The sequence below is a fragment of the Anolis carolinensis genome, chromosome 2 (assembly GCF_035594765.1).
Source record: "Anolis carolinensis isolate JA03-04 chromosome 2, rAnoCar3.1.pri, whole genome shotgun sequence".
NCBI lineage: Eukaryota > Metazoa > Chordata > Lepidosauria > Squamata > Dactyloidae > Anolis > Anolis carolinensis.
The window spans coordinates 39,001,403-39,027,023 of NC_085842.1; the positions used below are offsets into that span (position 1 = coordinate 39,001,403).

A 25,621-nucleotide genomic window follows, 5' to 3' on the forward strand; every position below is an offset into this window, starting at 1 on the left:
CTGCTGTGCAGTTTTTTTTGGGGGTTTTTTTGCTGTCTCACTCCACATTCTGGAGATATTTGATCTCTTTATAATGCTCAAGAAGATCATCGAGTGACTATACATCTAATGACTATGTATGACTCTCATTTTATTCTCATTTTCTTGCAAAGTGTGCCACTTTGTTACTATTGCTCAGTCTCTTTGAAGGCTGATAATTTTTTCTTTGAATTTGTAACTCCAAATGCTTATTTTTCTTTCTTTTTTAGAAAAAGAGATATTCATCAAAAGGTGCTATTTTTCTGTGAATCAATTTTACTAAAATCACTGTAATTTCATTTTTAATGACCTGCGTGCAGTTCATGGGACTCTAGCTTGTGTCACTTGCCTCATCATCCCCTTTGGTTGGTTTAAGATGCTAAAAAGCTCACCCAGACTTGCAACATGTTTTATAACCAATGGGTTTGTAGCCAAGACTCTTCAAGTATGAGCTTTGTCTTTAACAAGAAATAGATTTTATGATTTTGAGGCTGCAGTTTTAAAAGGAACCTTCTTGTGTGCCTTCATGTTGTTTCTGACTATGACAACCCAAAGGTAAATCTATCACTGTGTTTTCTTAGCAAGGCTTGTTCAAAGAGAGGCTTGCTTTTACCTTACTCTGAGGCTGAAAGGGCACCTAATGGAACTGCAGCTCTCATAATACCTCACAATGGGATATGGCACAACTCTCAGGGTTCCTGACTGGGAGTTGTGGTCCCCAATCATCTGGAAGTCACCACTGTTGTAAGACCTCAGCCAAGTCTCACCTATGTCTGAATTTGAACTTCTATACATTGTAACTGCAGTCTGGTCGATTCCCCCTTTTTCCTTTTGGACTCTGATTCTGGACCATGATCTTGCCTAACTCTCATTGTATTAACTGTACTCTACTCTACAAATTTTATTCCCATATCCTTAGTTGGCTATTTGCATGTCACAATTGCCTAAGTCTTTTACGAATTGTAACAACATCCCTGACTTCAGAAAAAGCCTTGGTTCATTGAGAACTAGTAGCCAGCTTCCTGAGGAGTGACTGATGACTGAATTGTACTGGCACAAGTACACATATTTCAGGAGAGCTGTGTTTGTGCAAGTGTGCCAAGGAGAGTGTTGGGAGGTGTCAGGTATAAATATTGCCCTTGGAAACAATCACCTTTTTCCCTGCCTATATTCTGCCAACAGGCATTTGCCGCCTTTGGATCATAATGGTTGCAGCCTGCTGTGTTTAAAACTTTTCTATCCATGGGCTGACTGTGCAGAGCACAAAGGTAATCTACTATCTTCCTTTGTGCCCCCAAATCACTCCCTCCCCTTTTATGTACAGAAAGACACAGGAGTATTGAAACTGAGACTTGGCTGCAGAATTTAGAAAAGATTGTACTTTAATTTAAAATCCTCTTGTGGAATGCAACTCTAAAAGACCTGATAATAATGTCTTTGCAGAGAACACAGGGATGCAAGATCAATTTGGATGTTTGTCTTATTATACTAATCAATCTTTCGAGTTGTCCTGAATCTCTGGTTCAGGAAATCTGTAGGCACTTCTAAATTAGTTTAAAAGAGATATGCAGTGTTTTCCCCTCAATGTCTGATAAGAGATTTCCTCCCGAATAATGGAATGCTGCATGGTTTTCTCTCTGGGAAGAGAATTCAGGGGAGATTTATTCCCAACTTCACCCTCTTTCTTCCAGAAAAAAATGTGTAGGAAAAGATTAGGACTTAGGCTGGAGCTACACTACTCTGTATTACAGGATCTGTTCCCATATTATCTCCTTATCCTAGACTATTTGGCAGTGTAGACACATATAACTCAGTTCAAAGCAGATCATCTGGGATCATATCCTGGGATATAGGGCAGTGTTGATCCAGCCTGAGATATGACAGTAAATTGTCCCTTTCCCCCCAGCACAGTGTGTGCTGTGACTACAGCCAGGCATTTCTTTAATACATGGAACAAGAAATCTCTCTATCTACCTCTAGCAGTAAACAAAAAAAATTTGTTTTATCATATTAAGGATTCTGTTGACAGACTCTTCTGCTCATTAGCCTCCACTTTTGAGCTGGGACTAAGTGCTGTGGAACCCCCAAGACATTGGGTGATTTTATTGTCCATGTCAATGTCAAAATTTCCAGAGCAACTCAGGATATCACTGATTTTGTCTTCACTACTAGACAGAAGACAGCATACCTTATAGCATAGCTTTCCAAACTCCTCATGTTGGTGAGACGCTTTTTAGACATGCATCCTTTCACAACATAGTAATTCAGTTTTACTAGCAAACCGGAGATTAAATTAACCCCTTATAAGAGATATGGACACATATAGGAATTGTAGTAATAGGACACAACATATCTCATGTACACCTTTCATGTATACTTTCAAAAATATATTTTATTGCTTATTTCACATAGACCCAAATGTTTCTTGTTATGTTCATGTGACACATTATACACTGTGGTCATCACATAAATGTGTAGCAACACAGAATTTGGAAAGCTCTGATCTAGCTGTTTTCAATCATGCTTTAATTATTTCTAGATTGGATTATTGTATTGTCCTACATATGGAGATGTTCTTCAAGATTGCATTGAAATACCTGCTAACATGGATCCCATCCACAGACATTTTGATGTGTGACAGTGAGGGACCACTGCAGGGCCAGGGCCAGCTCAACAGGAGTCAGGGTTAGAGCAGTGGTGACAGGCGGATGAACCTTTTGTCATTGGCAGCGGCAGCAGGACAGCCAGCAGGAAGTTGAGTGGCACAGCAAGGCACAGCCCAGATGCCCCAATGCACAGATCTCACTCAGGGCAACACACCTGTGGACTACCAGCGACACACCTAGTGTGTTGCAACACACAGCTTGGAAAGCTCTGCCTTAGAGTCATGCTGAAGGACCAAGGCATCTTGTCAGATGCAAGTAAATAAAACGATAGGGAACCATCGTTTGGGGAGCACGTATACACTGAAGACTTAATCCAAGGTGAAACTAGCATACCAGAAATCTTCACTGTTAGGAAAACTACATTCCAGATCCTTGAACCAGTTCAAGGTCTGGATGGTGACTCCTCACACCACAGAGGCTGACTTCAAACCAGTTTCAGGATCTGTGGCTATAGACAGCCATGGAGAATATGGGGTTTAAAAAAAAACCTCCCCCTGCTGTAATGCACATGTGTGGATCGCAGGAGTGCCCTGTCCCTTATAATCCCTTTTACTGTGAAATGTGGTTTATACTAAAGCCTTCTAAAGTGCATTAACAGCTGTATTTTTGAGTATTCCTCGACTGCTTATCCCAGTTTAAAGGTTTTAAAGAGTTCCGTAATGCGTGTTTGCAGCATACAAACAGCTGTCAAGCTGCTTTCAAACTGCATTAAGTGTAGATGTGCCCAGGGTCCCAATGTATTCACTTTCTACTCAGAAAAAGAAATCTCAGCGAAAACTGTTAGTTCATATTCCAATGTAGGTTTGAAGCATGTGTGTGTGTGATCCATACATGGCCATGCTCTCTATTAATTTTGCTAGCTATAGTATCATATTTGTACAAATCTGTCTTTCAAACACAGGTACAAGGTGCACCAGAGCTGGATAAATGCTTCAAAGAGGTGCTCGGAAAGTGGGGTCATGAAAGAAGTAAGAAATTGATTATCCCATTGAAGTTAAAACATCGTGTACAATGCCATGCTGGAACTGGTCTTGCATATGTGTTTCTAGTGTTTTAAATTGCCAATCAAATCAATTCAGATAGGCCTATTTTCTGCCACTTCCTATGAAGATGTTAAAATTCAAAAGAAATTCCCCTGTGTTCATTTGCAAGCCTGTATGCAAAATTGATCTCTTTAGGGAGAGTAATATTTGTGGCAGCTCTTCTGGATTTCAAACCTTTTTTGTAACATTAAAGTCTGCATTTCAGCTGCATTTAGTGACTGAATAATTGGGCATACGACTGGGGGGAAATGGAGCTGAAACCACTAGAAAAGTCAGGAGAAAAAATACTTTCTTAATAGGAAAGTGGTGATGTGCTGTAAAGTTTTCTGAATTTTTTTGTAACTTGTTTCCAGTTAGTGCAGAAATATCATTCTATATTAAAATGAGATGGCTGTGGTCCTTGCTAACAGTAGAATCGGTTTGTCTGCTGCTCCTGTTAGAAAAATAAGTGAAATGGATTAAAAACATTTCCCCCCTTTCAGTTTTTTGGCATCTATAATTAAGAATCTAAGACACATCCATAAGGTGGGAATTGCAATATTTTTTCATAGGGCTTAACACATTGTCACAGATTTAATGTGGGGTGTTAAATATTTGATGCAATAAGTTAGAAAAACAGTCTTGAATGGCTAAGCATTGGATAACAACAACAACAACAACAACAACAACAACAACAACTTTATTTTTGTATCCCGCCTCCATCTCTCAACGGGGACTCGGAGCAGCTTACATAGGGAACGAGCCCACTCTACATCATAACATTGTAAAATCAAGAATAAAAACATACATCATTACAATAGAACATAATAATCAACAAAATTTAAAATAACATAGATATAAAACATGAGAACAATCTTGACCTAATCATCAGCGAGCCTGTGAAAGGTCCAATCCCAGGTAAGAATGCGCAGACTGACGCAACTCTCTTTAAATTCGGGCAGATGAATAAAGTACATAAGTCAGCATAAAGTGCGTGGGGTGGGCGAACTAGGATGGGGAAATGAACTAGGGATGGAGAACAATAGTAAAGTGCCAGGGCAAATTTCCTTAATGGGAGCCAGATTAATGGGATATCCTTTATTTAGCCCCATTCAGCGTTTGCTTTCGTTTATATCCAGTGTGATATTGTAGTTAGAGTAATGGTTCCAAACCTGTGGTAAGTGGATCACCATTGGTCCCCAAGAACTAAAATATGGTCTGTTACCATTACTACACTGTTGCAACGAGAGAAACTTGCCTCACGAAACACTCTTATAATGCCGAGGCAACAAGGATGTCGGGAAGGGAGAGGCTGACTACCCATGAAAGGCGTGACAGCAAGCCTCCTGGCTGCTGCTTCTCCTCCTCCTCCCTCCCCTCTGAGCGGAGCCACCCATGTGGCACCTGGAAGCAGGGGCGCCTTGGTGTCTTCGTTTTTAAGTTTGTTCCTGGTGTTATTTGGGCTGCTGATTCAGAAAATTGTATTGGATAGACCGAAAGGTCCCAGTTTCAAACCCCGGGAGCGGCATGAGCGGCTGCTATTAGCTCCAGCTCCTACCAACCTAGCGGTTCGAAAACATGCCAATGTGAGTAGATCAATAGGTACCGTTCTGGCGGGAAGGTAACAGCGCTCCATGCAGTCATGCCGGCCACATGACCTTGGAGGTGTCTACGGACAACACCGGCTCTTCGGCTTAGAAATGGAGATGAGCACCAACCTCCAGAGTCAGACATGACTGGACTTAACATCAGGGGAAACCTTTACCTTTTTAGACAGCTTTCTGTGGCCAAGCAGATGGTGACTACTGGATGGCATAAGTTCTGTTTAACAAACTAGAGCTGATGTGGTCTCTTTAATGCAGTTTTTTGAATCAGCATCCCAAATAACCTAAACGAATCTAAAGTTGACCAAAAACTGATTTGTAGCCCTTTTGGTACTAATGTTGGAGAGTGGTCCCTGGTCAGAGTGGTCCCTGGTCAAAAAAAAAATTGAGAACCACTGGGTTAGAGCATTGGACTGGGACTAGGAACATCACTGTTTATGGAGCCATGATAATCACATGGTGACTTTTTGGGCTCTCTCTCTCTCCCCCCCCCCCCCCCCCAAAGTGATCTTATAAAGTTCTTGGAAAACCACAAAGGCTTTCCTGAGATCATTGCGGGAAACACAGAAAGTAATATATAAAAATAACATGTGCTGCCATGGACTTATGATGATGTTTGCTCGCTCTTCCTTTGCCATGGATTAAAACCACCCATGCATAGTTGGATTTGGCTGAGCACTTTGTATATTTACTCATCCGTGTTTCTATTCATTTTACATGTGCTGTTGTGGACAGAAGGGGATTATTTCAGTGAATACCATGGCAGCTTTGTCAATTTGACCTTCTGGTCACTTTGAGACAATTATCACTTTTCCCTTGCTCTTGTAAGAACAGCTTTCCTTCATTACAAAGCCCTGTGTCTTTGCAGAGGGGGGGAATGCAGTGTACATATCATGCATTAGCTGTGGTTTGTGTTACGGTTTCCAAATCCACTGTATGGTTTTTGTTTATTAAACCAGAGCTATTAAACCAATGCAATTATTCTACATGGGGAATATCCCACAAAAGTTGTTTTGAGAAACATTTGTATGAAAACTAGGTATCTCTCAATATATCTGTCTTCTCAATAAATGTAGTATTTCTGCATAATCTCTTTCCCCCCAAAATTGTGATGGCATTTGATACTTAGATAATGTTAATGTTGGGATCATTAATTAATTGACTATTTTCCTTTTACACCCTTAGTCCTTCTATTTCTTTTAGGTTTGTTTAAAAAAATATTTTCATTGTTCAGTATCTATTTACACTTTTCTTATTGAATAAACCCTTTTTTTATTTTCTAATGCTGGGAAGTGAAGGCAGCATAGGAATATTTATAGACCCTATTAATGTCTGCACTTGCAATGCAGTCATTTGTTACTCTACGAATTAAATCTGCCGTGCCTTTAATAGAAATTACTTTTGTGGCCTTACAGCAGAAGATATCCAGTTTGATTGCCTGTTCTTTATGGGGATGTTTCATTAGCAGAGTTTTACAAATAATACTTGGGCATCTAATAAGTACAAATTACAGTAGTCAGTCACAGCAGTCATATTATGATTTGGGAGATTGATAACCAGGATGCCTGCTGATTAGAATGATTAGAATAAAAGAAATTAGATAGACATTCCCTAACTGTAGTTATACTTTTTTGCATTTTATGCTTTGCCACAAATTACGGCTCTTGACACTTTAAGCATTTTTGGCCCAACTAACATCAGTGAGAGCCTGTGGGCTTACTGGCAGCTGCAAACTTCATGCCAATTTAATTACCCACAATGCCCCGATGTATGATTTGCTGCAGGGAATGGTGGGAAATTCAAAAATGATTGGTGATGCACAGCTGTCTGCCATTGTGATTTGATGGCTTTGCTGTAGCCCTGGCAGCTGCCTGGATATGCTTAGTCCAGTGTGAGTAAAGGATACAAAACAGCAGCAAAACATTAAAGGATCCCTGGGTAGCACCAATTCCACTAATATCAACACCCAGATCCCAAAGCTAGTCCTTTTTGAAGTTAATGCTGTGTAGTTAAACAAAGAAATAAGTATTATGCAAAGCAGTCAGCTAGAAACTGTATACAGGCTCCTCCTACCTTTTGATGCCTTGTTTTTGGGTGAATCACTCTTTCAATATTTGTAAATTACAGACAAGAGGGATCCACACTTTGGTCAGTTATTGTTGCCTAAGAGGATCGCTTGGGATTGCACAGTCCCAGGGCTTGCAATTGGAAAGAGTGGACACCTCCCTGAATAATGTTTGAATACAGGCAAAAGCCTTTTAAACTTTATCACACATTCAAACGTGATTTATAGTATTTTGTTTACATTTTTCAGGGGACAAAGCACATTTGCAAGTTAAAAGGATCCAGGTTCTACTTTTTAACCAATTCTACTTTCTGACAGCCTTACGCAGTGCCTGACACAGAGCTTTCCAGACATTTTGTGTTGGTGACATACCTACCAGTTTTATTCATGCATCATTTTGTGACACGATAATTCAGTTTTCTTAGCAAACGGAAGTTAAACCAAACCTTCATAAGTAATACGGACACAAACTGTAATAACAAAATGTGTGAAAACCTTTCATTTATATTTTGATAAACGTATGATTTATTACTTACTTCATATAGACTCAGAGGTTTCTCATCATATTCACTCGACGCAGGTCCACAATGCAGCCAACACACTAATGTGTTGTGACACACAGTTTGGAAAGCTCTGCCCTTGTCCCATCAGATTGGTGGAGGTTTCCTGTATAAATACAAAGATTAGTCAACAGCAACTTTGTCTTTTTCTCATCTTAATAATAATAATCATGATTTTTATACCCCACCCCATCTCTCCGGAAGGACTCAGGGCAGTTTACAACCTTTCTCCCTGCCATTTCATGACCAGTTGCCCTATAGAAAGCTATAGTATTTTTTCATCTGCACCATGAGATGTAGAGCTAACCTTAAGAAATGGGGCTACAAAGTGAAGTCAACAACATACGAGTGTGGAGAAAAGTTAATCACAGACCACTTACTACAATGCAGTCTGAGCTCTACCACATGCACAATGGAGGGCCTTCTCACAGTGACACCAGAGGCACTCCAAGTGGCCAGCTTCTGGTCAAAGAAAATTTAGTACAATGTCAAACTTGATTTGTGGTTTTTCTATACATTATAACTGTATTCTCAAATTGCTTCTGACAGGATAAATTAATAAAACCTGAACATTCCTTCTGACTTCCTAAAAGAAAATAGCTGTTATGTTTCACACCAGAACCAGCAGTGTTGCCTTTTGTTGAAAATGCATAATAATTCGGTATATTCATGTGAAGTTCTGGCACTGGTTTGGCTACACCAAGTCTGAACAACCTTAACGACAGCTCCATAATAAAATCCAGCTTGTCAAAAGGCAAACCACTAGGCTTTCCTCAAGTGCTTGAATTTGATGTAACATTAAATCATAACTCACTGTTGTGAGAACAAGTACAAGGCAAAGTGGATGCAATTTTTAGATTGTACTTTATTCACACACACACACACACACACTTGTTTTGCTATCTAGGGGTCTGAGACTGATTGTATATAGCCATCATGATAACAAAAATACAAGGCATTCCAGACTAACTTATTTGTTGTTCTGAAAGTGTCCTCCCCTTCCTAAAGAATATTTTTGGAGTCCTAAAATTGGCACTCCGAATAAATACTGTTAATTAAACAACTTTTAAATTTGCATGCATTGTTCTGATTACAATATTATTTATTTTGCATATTTATAAAATTAACTATTTGGTGAAATATTAGAAGAGAAATGACAAGGAGCAGAACAGGAACAAAGTGAGTCAAAACAGAACAAGAATAAGAGGATGGAAAATATACATGATGTAATGGGGGTGAATAGAAAGCTAGTGTGGTAATTTTGGACTTGAATTCCCAGAGATCAGAGTTCAAACTCCCACTTGAGCTTGGAATCTCACTGGGTGACTTTGAGCAAGCCATACCTTCTCAGCCTCAGAGGAAGACTGTAGCTAACCCCCCCCCCCCAATGTGTTGGAAATGACATGAAGGCACACAGTAAAAACAAAGGTGATTTGATGTGTGTGTGCGTGTGTGTGTGTGTATGTATGTATAAATGGGACTCGTGAAACGAAGTTGAAAACAAGTTGTTTCTCTCAGTTTTGAAGGCCATATACTTTATGGATAAGCTGTTTTATATCCACCAGTCTCGTTGATCCTGTCCCCAGCCCATCAATGTCCACTGAGCATGCTTATGTCCCATGGCTACTACTTATGATTGTCGAAGACTTTCATAGCTGGAATCACAGGGTTGTTGTGTGTTTTCTGGGCTGTATGGCCATGTTCCAGAAACCTACCTATGGCTTTCACCTACTCAGCTAAAAAACCTCTTTAACATATAGATCGTTCATTTTGACTATATAAAGATCCATGTTCAGAAAATATGTTCACTACAATATTTATAACAATGTTGGACATGCATTGCTTTATTTATTCTGAGTCAGTAAAGGTCATTATTTTTCTTTGCACAACCGTGAAAACTAGAACTAATTATGTACTTCAGATCCATTGAGTTCATTATTTAGACCAGTGTAAAATGCATTCAGATAGTGTTAATTAAGAATTACTTAGTATGATTGGCTATCCATAAAGTGAAGATTGGCTTGCATTACAAATAGAAATGTGAATGGACAAAATTGAATTTTGCATTGAATTTTTTTATCATAGTTAGAATAGTATAAATAGGAATAGTACTTAGCTTAATATACCAAAGCCTTATAGCAGACTTATAGAGCTGTTACACTTGAATAAATTGTGCTCATCCTGTCCTGAGCAGGCATGAGCAACATTAGGTATAGTATATTCCTATAGCTTCCTAAGTAAGGGACTTGACACCTGTATACTATGAAAAAGGGGTCCCAACATCAGAAGACAGGGATAGCCCTATGACAAAGTCTCCTTTATTTACAAACTCTAATGACAGCAAACCTATGCACTGATTTTAAAAGTCTACCCCCTAGTGGTTGAAGCTGGTACTTCAAACATGAGCACATCAGTATCAATTATTGCTAAGTCTGTGGAGCAGTCTCACCACATTCCCTTTAATAAACATGCCAGTTTTCAGGCACCTTAGTTTAATGAAAGTATGGGACGCACAACATACAAAAACAGACACATGTTACTTTGATTCCTATAGCTTATGAATGTAAACAAATTGGTTTTAGCAGCACTAAGCATATTGTTGCAACAGTCTGTATTTATTTTATGTTCTTCATAATGTCCTAGTTCTAAATTAGTGGTTCTCAACCTGTGGGTCCCCAGGTGTTTTGACCTACAACTCCCAGAAATCCCAACCAGTTTACCAGCTGTTAGGATTTCTGAGAGTTGAAGGCCAAAATATCTGGGGACCCACAGGTTGAGAACTACTGCTCTAAATGAATGCTCCCTGGTAGGATCTGCAGTAAATACTAGCATAGAAGGAACCTAGGGATAGGAAACAATGAGTAGTGTTGGGGCAAGATATGACTGGGTCTACACATGACATATCTTAAGCAGGCATTTAGACAGCAAAATACACAGCCCTAACTTGCATAGAGTGTGGTTATGGGTGGTGGAAATTACAACACAACTTCTCAAAACCCATGAATGGCCCACACTTGCCTCACTGGATGCTGTTGTGGCTTAATGCACTTTAGCAACAACTGATTACAATTAAAATATTACCTAATTTGCAGGTTGTCTGTCTGCTGCATCTCTAAGACTAAAAGTATCACATTTTTCCTGAACAGACTTGCTCTGATAGCATACCAAATCCTACTGGGCAACAAGGTGGTAGATATTTTCAATGCCAATAAAATACAATTCTAAAATGGTGCTAGAGTCTTTTTCCAAAGTAATTCTTCTGGAAGAAAAGATGTACAAAAACATATATTATTTATTAAATTTCTTCCAATAGTTAACTAAAATGGTCCTTGAATGTAAAAGGTGTTTTTACTAACTAATATTAACACGGCATAAAACTGACTGCAGATGATGGATAAATGTCTTCAAATTGTAATTTATTGGCTTTTTTCTTCGTGTAAATGTGAACTTTGCTTCTTATCCTCTTTTTTACCATAATTAAACATTTAAATCTGTAATTGCATGGTTAAACTCAGAAAAACATCTGTTAATAACACAAGTGCAAAATGTTCCTGTTTAGTTACAGTCTCTTTTATGTACAGCTGTGGTTCTGTGGCTGCTATCACGTATTATGAAATGAAATGGGCTAGGATGAGAGATTTCTGCATGAATTTTGTGGAGCAGGAGAGCAGCTGCTCCAATTGATATGGGGTTACTATACAGCCAGGCAGAGATATGTGACGCCATGGTTTTTTGGGAAGAAAACTAGGGTAACGGCAGAGTTTCTCCACCTGCCATAAAGGTTTGCTTTCCCCATTTATCAGAGATATTCAGAAGAAAAAAGAACATATTAGAAGACAGAACAAAAACTTGAAAAGTTACTTTAAAAGTAATTAGTAGTTATTCTTTTAAAAATAAACTACTGATTTTCAGAAGTAACTTAGATTGTTTCTTTATAGTTACGGTATTTCTTTAAATCCCTGGATGTGGCAGGCACCTGTGCTATGATATAAATGTGTCAACACTCACAACAAAACACATTGATTCCTTTCCTTCTCCTCTCTCTTCTTCCTCTTCTTCATTATCATCATCATCCTCTTCTTCATCCTTCATTTCCTCCTCCTCTTCTTCCTCCTTCCTAACCTGCTTCTCCCTTTGGATTTAGTGAGACCTTGAAGATGTAATATAGATAGATGTCACATCTGTGAACGCGGGAACTCGAAGATACTTCATTGTTAACAGCCCTAGTAAGGTCTTGCACACTCAGGGAGATAGCTTTCTTGATTGAGTCTCCCCACCTTCAATACCGTTCTCCTCTTTCCTATTGCCTTTCAGTTTATCAAGGATTATTGGCTTTTTAAAATGAGTCATATAACCTCATGATATGTCCACATGACAACAGTCTCATTTTATCCTTTTGTTCAGAGTTCAGGCATAATTTGCTCAAGAACACATCTAGTAATTCATCTATAGTGAATTCTATCTATAGGGTGGAAGTCTTCTTTTCAGCATCCACATTTCAAATGGGTTTATTCTCATCCTGTTATTTTTCTGCACTACCTATATTTCACAACCATGGAGAAAAACTGAGAATACTATGGCGTATGTCAGCATTTCTCAACCTGGGGGTCAGGACCCCTGGCAGGATCGGGAGGAGGGTGTCAGATGGGTCACCAAAGACCAGTATTTTCTGTTGGTCATGGTTCTGTGTGGGAAGTTTGCCCCAATTCTATCGTTGGTGGGGTTCAAGGGGCTCTGATTGTAGGTAAACTATAAATCCCAGCAACTATAACTCCCAAATGTTAAGGTCTATTTTCCTCAAACTCCACCAGTGTTCAAATTTGGGCATGTTGAGTATTTGTGCCAAGTTTGGTCCTGATCCGTCATTGTTTGAGTCCTCAGTGCTCTCTGGTTTAGGTGAACTACAACTCCAAAACTCAAGGTCAGTGCTCACCAAACACTTCCAGTATGGGAGTTCTGTGTGCCAAGTTTGGTTCATTGGTAAAGTTCAGAATGCTCTTTGATTGTAGGTGAACTATAAATCCCAGCAACTACAACTCCCAAATGACAAAATCAACCCCCCCCCCTTCCAACCCCATCAGTATTCAAATTTGGGCGTACCAAGTATTTTTTGCCAAATTTGGTTCAGTGAATGAAAATACACCCTGCATATCATATATTTACATTAAAATTGATAACGGTAGCAAAATTACAGTTAGGAAGTAGCAACAAAAATAATTTCATGGTTGGGAGTCACCACAACACGAGGAACTGTATCAAGAGGCCGTGGCATTAGGAAGGTTGTGAACTACTGGCATATATGATCTGTGTTTTGTCTTCAGTTATGTAACTCAATACTCCAAAATCTTACCTCATTTCTTCACAGCTGCCAGTCTTCTGCTTTCTTGAGAACAATCTTCATTTTGATTTATTAGTGAGCCAACATATAGAAAAACATGCTCCTAGCTTTTACCCTCAACCTATCCATGGGTCATGGCAAAATCCAATGTCGCAGCCCCAAAACCTGCCTTCATATTGTATATGAGATCAACCTATACATGGATATATATGGTAATTCAATTTGTAAGGAAGTTTTAAACTCCCTGTACATCTGTCTAAAGTAAATTCAAGTCTAGTTTAACAGGTATTCCTGCATTTATTTATTTAGCATCCTGTCTCTGCCAATTTGTTGCCAGTGATCACACTAAGCAAACAGTCATCACCGACTTCTGTACACTTCTCCAGAAATTTATCATACCTCAAATAATATTTGCTTTTGAAATCATACAGCCCTTCTTCCCTATATAAACATGATATTCAAAACAAAAACAAAGACTGGGCTGTATGGGATGAGATCAAAATTATTATGACTAGTTTTATAAAGTTCTTGTAAGAGTCTGTTGCCCATTCTTGGTTTTACGGGTAAATAAGTTTATCATCTTTTGCCGTAGAACTGTTTATCCTTTAATTGGAATTCATTTCATGTCCAAGCAGCGGTTGGAAAAACAATTATGGTGATCATTTCCTGCAAACATTGAAGAAGGCACATTTTAGCATTTGAGCTATCCAAAGCTCACACTTATAGACACATTAATCTTTACACCATTCTCATTTTCTAGGAGCAGCATATATTGTATTGTCTGTTAGGCAGTGAAAAAATGATGCTGTCGGTATTTGGTAACTGCACAGTGGAAGACATGAAGGCACTCCAAAGGGTGACCACTTCTGCACAGAGGATCATTGGTTGCCTTCTCCCCTCTTAGAATAATAGAATCATAGAGTTGGAAGAGACCTCACGGGCCATCCAGTCCAACCCCCTGCCAAGAAGCAGGAAAATCACATTCAAAACACCCCCAAAAGATGGCCATCCAGCCTCTGCTTAAAAGCCTCCAAAGAAGGAGCCTCCACCACAGTCCGGGGAAGAGAGTTCCACTGTCGAACAGCTCTCACAGTGAGGAAGTTCTTCCTAATGTTCAGATGGAATCTTCTTTCCTGTAGTTTGAAGCCATTGTTCTGTGTCCTAGTCTCCAGGGCAGCAGAAAACAAGCTTGCTCCCTCCTCTCTATGACTTCCCCTCACGTATTTATACATGGCTATCATGTCTCCGCTCAGCCTTCTCTTCTGCAGACTAAACATGCCCAGCTCTTTAAGCCGCTCCTCATGGGGCTTGTTCTCCAGACCTTTAATCATTTTAGTCACCCTCCTCTGGACACTTTCCAGCTTGTCAACATCTCCCTTCAATTGCAGTTCCTAGTATTGGACACAGTGTGATTCCTGGTGTGGTCTGACCAAGGCAGAATAGAAGGGTAGCATAACTTCCCTGGATCTAGACACTATACTCTTATTTATGCAGGTCAAAATCACATTGGCTTTTTTTTTTTTGCTGCTGCATCATATTGTAGGCTCATGTTTAACTTGTTGTCTATGAGGACTCCAAGATCTTTTTCACACATACTGCTGTTGAGCCATGCACCCCCCCCCCCCCAATTCTGTATCTTTGCATTTCATTTTTTTCTGCCTAAGTGGAGTATCTTGCATTTGGGTTGTTGTATGTCTTTCGGGCTGTGTGGCCATGTTCCAGAAGTATTCTCTCCTGACATTTATCTTGCATTTGTCCCTGTTGAACTTCATTTTGTTAGTTTCAGCCCATACACTGTTTTGAATTCTGCTCCTGTAAAGGAGAACTATAAAGTTCTTTGGAAGAACTTTATAGGTCCCACAGCCTTAAGAAAGCTCAGAGCCTTTTGGGGGATTTATCTCACCCGGCATATTCTCTTTTTGAATTATTACCATCTGGCAAATGGTACAGGGTGACGAAGACAAGGACAAACAGCCTGAGAGGTAGCTTTTGTCCAAGAGCTGTGACTATGTTGAACTCCATGGTTTTGCATTGATGTGGCATTGGGGGTTGTATGGTGGTAACTGGGGTATGGAGGGATGGGTATGTAGTTTTGTGACGGGTGCTGGGGAGGTCATTTAATTTCGTTGTGCAATAGCACAGTAACAATAAAGCTATTCTATTCTATTATAGATACCCAGCAGAATACTAAGGCACCATCAAAGAAGAGAGTCAGTGTGGTGAAATGGTGTAAACATTGGGCCACAACTCTGGAGTCCAGAGTTAAGATCCCTTCTTGACCATGGAAACCCACTGAGTGACCTTGAGCAAGTCACGCTCTCTCAGTTAAGGCTAGAGTGTAACATCATTATGGCAAAGGATGGGGGAGCAGAACAAATATGACAGGGTAGGCACCATAAACATAGTTTCCTTAGCTGGATGGAATAAAACTGACACATTTCCAAATAAAGATGCTTCCAAAGCATGAAACATGGGTGTTGGCCGCAATGGACATTATAGGTCTTACTTCCAGGTAAATGCGCCTAAAATTGAACTGACAGATGTAAAATTAACAGAGATCTGAATAGCAGACAGCTGGACAGAATGTAGCATGGGCTGCTATCCCAAGAACTTACATTGACTTTGTTGGTTTATTAATTTTAAATCTCACCATGCAGTGGGATTTTGAGGGTTGTCTAGGATCCAAATCAGCTTTAGAAACAGTAACATGTCATTGAAGAAGTGGGGTTTACCTCTAACCCCCCTCCCCCTCCCAGTCAGCACTAGCCATCAATTCCCTGACATATTGCTGATAAGAACATCAGTGAAGAAAAGCAAAAAGAAAGGGATAGTGGCTTGTTGAAAAAAATGGAAATAGAACCTATCTTGACCTGAACACTTGAATCATAGAATCATAGAATAGTAGAGTTGGAAGAGACCTCATGGGCCATCTAATCCAACCCCCCGCTAAGAAGCAGGAAATCGCATTCAAAGCACCCCCAACAGATGGCCATCCAGCCTTGGTTAAAAATTACACTGCCTCATCAACATAACAATGCTTTGAAGATGCTTTGAGTCTCCTTGTCGAGAGAAAAAGTGGGATATAAATAAAAATGATGATGATGATGATGATGATAAGAAAAAGAAGTCTATATAAAAAATAGTGAGCCAATGATGTTTGGGCTATGATTGGAAAGTAGAGTGGGCTTTGATTGGAGAGTAGGGTTTGACTTGTTGGTGGGGTCATATACTCTCAGACCCAGAAAAACATTTGATAGATTTGCCTTAGAGTCGTGATAAGTTGGAAATGACTTGAAGGCATTCAGCAAGAACAAGTTATGGATATATCTTTATTGCATTCCAGATATTTACACAGAATGCTTTTCTTCCCCGCAAGTCCTATTGTGGGTTTGACAGGAAACAGTGTTATGTCCAACACCAGGAATAAGGTAGAAGCCTAAAGCTGTACCAAAATCTCTCCTGCAATTTCCAAAAAATATTATTGGTGTTTTGAGTTTACCTTATAATTGAGAGCTGGCCAAGGATATATTGTGCACACTTCTCACCCTTTTGTATATTTTTCCACCAGTTTTTAGCCTTACAGTGTTCCCTCACTTATCACTGGGGTTAGGTTCCAGGACCGCCCGCAATAAGTGAAAATCCGTGAAATAGGGACACTATATTTATTTTAATATTTATACATAATTTTAGTACCGTGTTTCCCCGAAAATAAGACAGTGTCTTATATTAATTTTTGCTCCCAAAGATGCTCTAGGTCTTATTTTCAGGGGATGTCTTATTTTTCCATGAAGAAGAATTCACACTTATTGTTGAACAAAAAAAATGTACATTTATTATATACTGTACAATAATTGTCATCACAAACCAACAGAACCAGACAAACTGAATCCTATCAAGAATTTCTTGTTACTACCATTATTTCCATGTACAACACTCTATCCCGCATGCTCTGGTGTTCTGTTCAGCAGACATGCTTCCAAACAAAACCTTTGCTAGGTCTTACTTTCAGGGAAGGCCTTATATTTAGCAACTTAGCAAAACTTCTACTAGGTCTTATTTTCTGAGGATGTCTTATTTTAGGGGAAACAGGGTAGTTATACACTGTTTTCAGTCTTTATCAACCAATTGTGTGTTGATAAATCACCTCCTTCTCCTCCCGTTGCCGCTTGTGTGCCTTTTCTCTCCCTTTGGCTTCTCCTTCCTCCCTTCCTTAGGCTGTAACTTGTAATTTTTTTAATAAACTCTTTTAGAGTTTATTGAAAAACTGCAACATAGCGAATCCGTGAAAAGTGAACAACAAAGTAGTGAGGGAACTGTTATGATTGAGCCTCATGGCTCTGCTACTGGGAAGCGTGGGCGTAAGACTCCTCGAGAGTCAGATACTCTCGAGGAGCGAGAAAGAAAGAGGCTGCGAGATATCTTTGCAGAACCATCTGACGAGGATTCTTTTGAGGGGTTTACAGAGAGAATGGAGGAAGAGGTGGTGAGCTCGGAAGAGGATGAGATGGATTGGACTCGGGTAAGGGAGGAATTGGGTGCCACTGGCAATGATGGGATGGAAGATGATTGGGGACCTTCAGGACTAGACCCATGGACAAGCTGGAGGGATGGGACGGGATCCACAGCTGGGGATGCTGTGGGGCGTAGTCAGAGGTGTTCCAGCTCTGATGAGGAAAGTGATGAGGAAACGCCCGGGTTAAGGAGGGCAGCTGATAGTGATGAGGATTTGTAACTGGCATAAAATGGGGTTTGGGAGCAATTGCAAATTGCGTTGGGCAAGGTAATCTGGACGAACGCTTGGGATCTGTGTGGGACGTTTTCCTGAAGACGGGTGTGTTTCGTGTGCTGACTACGTAAGTTGTTTTGGAATTTGGGTTCAGACAGCGGGAGGAATTGTGTGGGCTTTTGTTTGTGCAACCTCTGCTTAATCTCAATATCTTTGACCTTCCGTCGTCTTCTTGACGGACGCCATCTGCTACTCTGGATTTACGGACTGAACTGACTACGGGCTCGGATTCTCCTACCTGGACTTGGTGAACTACAAACGTCTGCTTCTGCCTTACGACCTTCGGAAAGAACTGGGACTACGCTACTGCTTCAATCCTCGGCTGTTGTGTTTGTATTGGAACCTCGCCTGCTGTGTGGAGGAGTAACTGCTAAGTTACTCAAAACATAGTGCTGGCAGCAGAGAAGCATCTGCTGCCAATTAGTTACATTCTTTTGAACTCTTTGTTCACCAGTTTCTGTTTTGTTTATTCTCAGGCTGAAGCAAGCTGTTTTGATTTTGTCCGGATTAAACTCCGGTTTAATCCGGTTTATCTTTTGAACGTTTTTCTTGCCCCTTTTTGCTTTTTAAGGCCAGCGTTGCCTAGCCCTTGTCTTTTACGGGCATTTTGAGTTCTGTAAATCCAATAAACTCTGTTATCTTTGATCTTGTGGCGTTCTGTCCTTGACAGGAACACTGTACTGGTTATGAGTACTTCCTAAAATGTCAAAACCCAAATTCAGGATAAAATATCTCTTGGCATCTTCCCCAGGGCAACAACAACAACAACAATAACAGAAACAGCAAAATCTCAAAGTCCACAGGCTGCCCAAGATGAATTTGTATAACAAAAGACATTCAAACACATTCTTCTGCTCCCCTCTGTTTTATTGTTTCTGTTTTATTGACTATTCTAAAGCCTTTGACTATGTGGCAAGTTCTTGGTGATATGAGGATACCGAGTCACTTTGTCTTTCTTCTGAGGAATCTGTATAATGACCAAGTAGCAAAGGTAAGAACAGACCACAGTTCTTACTGGTTCAAGATTGGGATAGGAATATAGCAGGGCTGCGTACTTTCACCCTACCTATTCAACTTTTATGCAGAACATATCATGTGACGTGCAGGGCTTGACAAATCCAATGCTGGGGACAGTGCATCACCACCTTCACACTTATGTAATCATGCAAATGCTCCATCCCCAATCGTAGACCAGAAGCAACAGGAAACATCCTTGGGAGAGTAATGGGCTCTCGGATGTATCTCAATGGATTGTCATTGATGAATGCACTGGGGGTGTTGAGGAGGAGGACAACACTTTACACATGCATGATTCACTTCAACAGGAACACTCTTCAGGGGACATACACACTGTCTTGCACAAAAGGGACCCTGTCAATCCTCAAAGGAAACAGGTCTTGGTAGTAGGTGACTCCCTCCTTAGAGGAACGTAAGCCATCATTTCCAGACCGGATGGGATGGCTCGAGAAACATGCTGCCTCCCGGGGGCAAAAATACACCATATCACTCAGAGGCTCAGCAGGCTCCTAAAGCCCCATCACCCTCCCCACCTTATGTTGATTCATGTAGGTACCAATGACACCGCTAGGAATACTTTTCAAAAGATCACAAATGATTTTCGAGCTCTGGGAACAAAGCTAAAACTGTATAATGTACATGTGATCTTTTCATCCCTCCTCCCCGTTGTAGGACATGGCTCTACAAGGGCCGGAAAAATAGTACAGGTCAATAACTGGCTCAGAAAATGGTGTCAAGAGGAACATTTTGGCTTCCTTGACCATGGTCTACTCTTCCAAGAGGATGGACTACTGGCAAGCGATGGGGTGCATCTCACACAAGCAGGAAAACATCTTTTTGCACACAGACTCACAAACCTCATCAGGAGCACTTTAAACTAGATCCACTGGAGGAGGGGAACAACAGCCTGGCGAACACTATATTACCCACGACTACAGGGAACCGCCAAAAGGCTTAATGGAGGACTGCACAAACACAGCAAGGACCAAGTACAGAGAGCACAATAATCCCAAATAAACAGCTCAAGGGGAGGTCACAGGGGCTTACATGTCTTTACACTAATGCTCAGAGCATGGGAAATAAGCAAGACGAACTCCAACTCTTAGCACAGCACCACACATACGACGTCATAGGCATCACTGAAACCTGGTGGGATGACTCCCATCACTGGAATTTAACCATTGAGGGCTATAACCTCTTTCACAGAAATAGAACAAAGGGGAGAGGAGGGGGAGTAGCTTTATATGTCAAAAACAGTTACGTTGCAGAAGAAATGCCAGACTGTAATCCGGGAAGCCAGCTTGAAAGCATCTGGATAAGAATCAAGGGAACTCAAAAAGACCTTGTCGTGGGTGTCTACTATAGACCTCCGAGTCAGGATGAAGGACTTGATGAAGCTTTCTGTCAACAGCTGACCAAACAGGCACAAAGAAGAGATATAGTAGTCATGGGCGATTTCAATTATCCCGATATCTGCTGGAAAACAAACTCGGCCAAGAGTACAAAGTCCAACAAATTCCTCACTTGCCTTGCAGACAATTTTATGGTCCAGAAGGTAGAAGAGGCAACAAGGGGATCAGCAACTCTTGATCTAATCTTAACAAATGTGGAAGACCTGATCAATACAGTTGAAGTGGTTGGATCCTTAGGGGCAAGTGACCATGTGCTCCTGGAGTTTGCAATACAAAGGAATGCTGAAACTAAGACAAGTCAAACACGCATTTTGGACTTTAAGAGAGCTGACTTCCAAAAAATGAAGGAATTACTGAGCGGCATTCCATGGACGCCAATATTAAAAAACAAGGGAGTTAAGGATGGATGGGAGTTTTTCAAAAGTGAAATACTCAAGGCGCAAATGCAAACAGTGCCAACAAAGAAGAAAAATAAGACAAATGCAAAGAAGCCAGAATGGATGTCCAAAGAACTAACTGAGCTAAATCTCAAAAGTGACATGCACAAGAAGTGGAAAAGGGGAGAAATCACCAAAGAAGAATTCAAACGTATAGCCAACACCTGTAGGGAAAAGGTTTGCAAGGCTAAAGCGCAAAATGAGCTCAGGCTTGCCAGGGACATAAAAAACAACAAAAAAGGTTTTTTTGCTTATGTTGGTAGAAAAAGGAAGAAAAAGGAGGCGATAGGGCCACTGCAAGGAGAAGATGGGGTGATGGTGACTGGGGATAGGGAAAAGGCAGAACTGCTTAATGCCTTCTTTGCCTCGGTCTTCTCACAAAAAGAAAGCCCTCTTCAACCTCAGCAACATGGAATGGATGAAGGATTGGGGGAAATCTAACCCCAAATAGGGAAACAAGTTGTCCAGGAACACCTGGCCACTCTAAACGAATTCAAGTCGCCAGGGCCAGATCAGCTACATCCAAGAGTATTGAAGGAACTAGCGGAAGTTATTTCAGAGCCACTGGCAATCATCTTCGAGAGTTCTTGGAGAACAGTAGAAGTCCCAGCAGATTGGAGGAGGGCGAATGTGGTCCCTATCTTCAAGAAGGGAAAAAAGAACGACCCAAACAATTACCGTCCGGTCAGCCTCACATCGATACCAGGCAAGATTCTGGAAAAGATCATTAAGGAAGTGGTCTGCAAACACTTAGAAACAAATGCGGTCATTGCTAATAGTCAACACGGATTTACCAAAAACAAGTCATGCCAGACTAATCTGATCTCTTTTTTCGATAGAGTTACGAGTTGGGTTGATACAGGGAATGCTGTGGATGTAGCCTACCTGGATTTCAGTAAGGCCTTCGACAAAGTCCCCCACGACCTTCTGGCAAACAAACTAGTTAAATGTGGGCTAGACAAAACTACGGTTAGGTGGATCTGTAATTGGCTAAGCGAACGAACCCAAAGGGTGCTCACCAATGCGTCGTCTTCATCATGGAAAGAAGTGACAAGTAGAGTGCCGCAGGGTTCCATCCTGGGCCCAGTTCTGTTCAACATCTTTATTAACGACTTAGACGAAGGGTTAGAAGGCACGATCATCAAGTTTGCAGACGACACCAAACTGGGATAGCTAACACTCCAGAAGACAGGAGCAGAAATCAAAACGATCTTGACAGACTAGAGAAATGGGCCGAAACTAACAAAATGAAGTTCAACAGGGACAAATGCAAGATACTTCACTTCGGCAGAAAAAATGGAAATCAAAGATACAGAATGGGGGACGCCTGGCTTGACAGCAGTGTGTGCGAAAAAGACCTTGGAGTCCTCGTGGACAACAAGTTAAACATGAGCCTACAATGTGATGCGGCAGCTAAAAAAGCCAACGGGATTCTGGCCTGCATCAATAGGGGAATAGCGTCTAGATCCAGGGAAGTCATGCTCCCCCTCTATTCTGCCTTGGTCAGACCACACCTGGAATACTGTGTCCAATTTTGGGCACCGCAGTTGAAGGGAGATGTTGACAAGCTAGAAAGCTTCCAGAGGAGGGAGACTAAAATGATTAAGGGTCTGGAGAACAAGCCCTATGAGGAGCAGCTTAAAGAGCTGGGCATGTTTAGCCTGCAGAAGAGAAGGCTGAGAGGAGACATGATAGCCATGTACAAATACGTGAGGGGAAGTCATAGGGATGAGGGAGCAAGCTTGTTTTCTGCTGCCCTGCAAACTAGGACATGGAACAATGGCTTCAAACTACAGGAAAGGAGATTCCACCTGAACATTAGGAAGAACTTCCTCACTGTGAGGGCTGTTCGGCAGTGGAACTCTCTCCCCCAGACTGTGGTGGAGGCTCCTTCTTTGGAAGCTTTTAAGCAGAGGCTGGATGGCCATCTGTCGGGGGTACTTTGAATGCGATTTCCTGCTTCTTAGCGGGGGGTTGGACTAGATGGCCCATGAGGTCTCTTCCAACTCTACTATTCTATGATTCTATGATTCTATGATTCTAAATTGCTGTAAGAAACATTAATAACCTTAGATGTGCAGATGATACCACTTTGATGGCTGAAAGTGAGGAGGAGCTGAGAAGCCTTATTACCACGGTAAAGAAAAAAGTGCAAAAGCTGGGTTGCAGTTAAACATAAAGAAAACCAAGATTATGGCAACCAGGCTGATTGATAACTGGCAAATAGAAGGAGAAAACATGGAAGTAGTGACAGACTTTGTATTTCTAGGTGCAAAGATTACTGCAGACACAGACTGCAACCAGGAAATCAGATGTTTACTTCTTGGGAGGAGAGCAATGACCAATCTCAATAAAATAGTGAAGAGCAGAGACATCACATTGGCAACAAAGGTCCGCATAGTTAAAGCAGTGGTATTCCCTGTAGTAAACTATGCGAGAGCTGGACCATAAGGAAGGCTGAGCAAAGGAAGATAGATGCTTTTGAACTGTGGTGTTGGGAGGAAAATTCTGAGAGTATCTTTGACCACAAGAAAATCAAACCAGTCCATACTCCAGGAAATAATGTCCGACTGCTCACTGGAGGGAAGGATATTATAGTCAAAGATGCAGTACTTTGGCCACATAATGAGAAAGCAGAAAAGCTTAGAGAAGAGAATGATGCTGGGGAAAATGGAAGGAAAAAGGAAGAGAGGCCGACCAGGAGCAAGATGGATGGATGGTATCCTTGAAGTGACTGGCTTGACCTTGAAGGAGCTGGGGGAGGTGACGACCGACAGGGAGCTCTGGCGTGGGCTAGTCCATGAGGTCATAAAGAGTCGGAACAACAACTGAACAACAACAAGGCACCAGAATTTCTCCAGCATTTTCTTCTTCTTTTCTCCATGAAGAGTAACTTATTTTTTATCAAACTAAGAATAGTATCCATGCGGATACTCCAAACACCAGCAGATACCAAAAACCCACTGCATATCCCAACAACATCGCTCTTTACTTCTAATGAATAGTAGCAAAAAATTACTTTCATTTTACTTTGGTTTACTACCAATAAAAGGAGGAACATCCATAGGTACATTACTCCTCTTTGTCATCCAACAGGATAGGGATGGTATAAATAGCACATCTGTGCCACAGGAAATTATGAGTAGAAGGAATGAGAGAAGCCAGAGAGTAAGCATTATAGTTTTAAAACTATTTTACCAAACACTATGGCCACTGATATTCACTTGAACTGAATAGTTTTCAAACCAATCACCATTCTTCTGTAATAGAGATGAACTCGAGATAAATACATCACAGCTGCCTTTGTAGTTCTTTGTTGTATTTTGAGAAGAACAAATAACCCTGTTCCCTGAGCTTTTCATACAATCATCTCAAAATGTCCTTTGTCAAGTATAATGTAGCACCCACTCACTTGGAAGTGTCTATGAGAAAGCGAAAACAAATTGTTAGGTCAATCCAAATAAGAATGCCTTAATATCTTTGCACTTGACCCTTTTCTGTTGTATGCAGCATTGCACCATGTGATATAAAATTTAAATTTGCAACTTATACCAACAATTATCCTTTGGTACAGCAACTTCTGAAGAAGCTGAAGAGCTCTGAGAGAATATTTACATAGCTAAAATAATAGAATCATAGAGCTGGAAGAGACCACAATGGCCATCCAATCCAACCCCATTCTGCCATGCAGAACCACACAATCAAAGCACTCCCAGCAGATGGCCATTCAGCCTCTGCTTAAAAACCTCAATGGAAGGAGACTCCACCACACTCCCAGACATCATGTTCCACTATCAAAAAGATCTTCCTGATGTTTAGGTGGAAACTTTTTTTCCTATAATCTAAATCCATTGCTCCATGTCCTAGTCTCTGGAGCAGCAGAAAATAAGCTTTGCCCTTCCACAATGTGACATCCTTTCAGATATTTAAACATGGCTCTCAGGTCTCCTCTCAGCCTTCTTTTCTCCAAGCTAAAAGCTCCCTCAGCCACTCCTCATAGGCCTGCATGATAATTTTCCTTCATTGCTAAAGCTGTTGCTTAGTTCATGGACTAGTTCAAAACTAAATACTTAAGCATGGGGAAAGCAGGATGTTCGGGAGAAAGAAAATACAGAGGGAAGGATTTTAAATTTCTAGCTGCAATGGAAGTTGGATGGAAACACTTAAAAACTAAGTGAACACATAAGGCTTGAACTGTGAGCAGGGCATTCCTGTTTAATACCAGATGAACACGCCTTTGCTGACTACAAATTTCTTTCTGGACCTGATGCCAGATGCCCTGGGCTGAGTGTAGTGGTCTAAAAAGGAAATGTGTTTACTGTAGTTCAGTGGTATTCCTCCAGATACTCCTGAACTACTACTTCCGCAGTCACCCACAATTGCTATGTTGATTATGGCAAGACCTTACAAAGGAAACTCCGTTCATTTCAGACCTTCACATTTAGCACTTAAAGATCGATGCCAATGCTCTCCGGAGGCATGTTAAGGAGAGGAGCCAGTAGTTTCTCTGTTCTTACAACAACACGAACACCTTAAAAAGCAAGTGAAACACAAGCTGGATTTTGGTGTCCTGTTACATCTGAAGTAGATCAGTGTTACAAAGTGGAAGTCGGAGTGACATATTAAACATGGGATTATTAGATGCACTCATGTTGGGTTTTGCTGATGTTTTAGATCTTGGAGACCACAGTCAAAA

General features: G+C 40.9%; 2 protein-coding genes across 4 annotated transcripts in view; both read left to right on the top strand.

Annotated features, from left to right (window-relative positions):
- LOC134297096 (uncharacterized) overlaps positions 1-24,295 on the top strand; it is a 38,291-nt gene extending 13,996 nt beyond the window's left edge. The window contains exon 2 of the mRNA XM_062973786.1: positions 3,586-24,295. Within this exon, the coding sequence (XP_062829856.1) occupies positions 20,149-21,366 (1,218 nt within the window). The 5' untranslated portion in view covers positions 3,586-20,148 and the 3' untranslated portion in view covers positions 21,367-24,295. The remainder of the gene's footprint in view (positions 1-3,585) is intronic.
- Positions 1-25,621, top strand: part of ptprg (protein tyrosine phosphatase receptor type G) — a 746,780-nt gene that overhangs the window by 517,730 nt on the left and 203,429 nt on the right. The window lies entirely within an intron of this gene.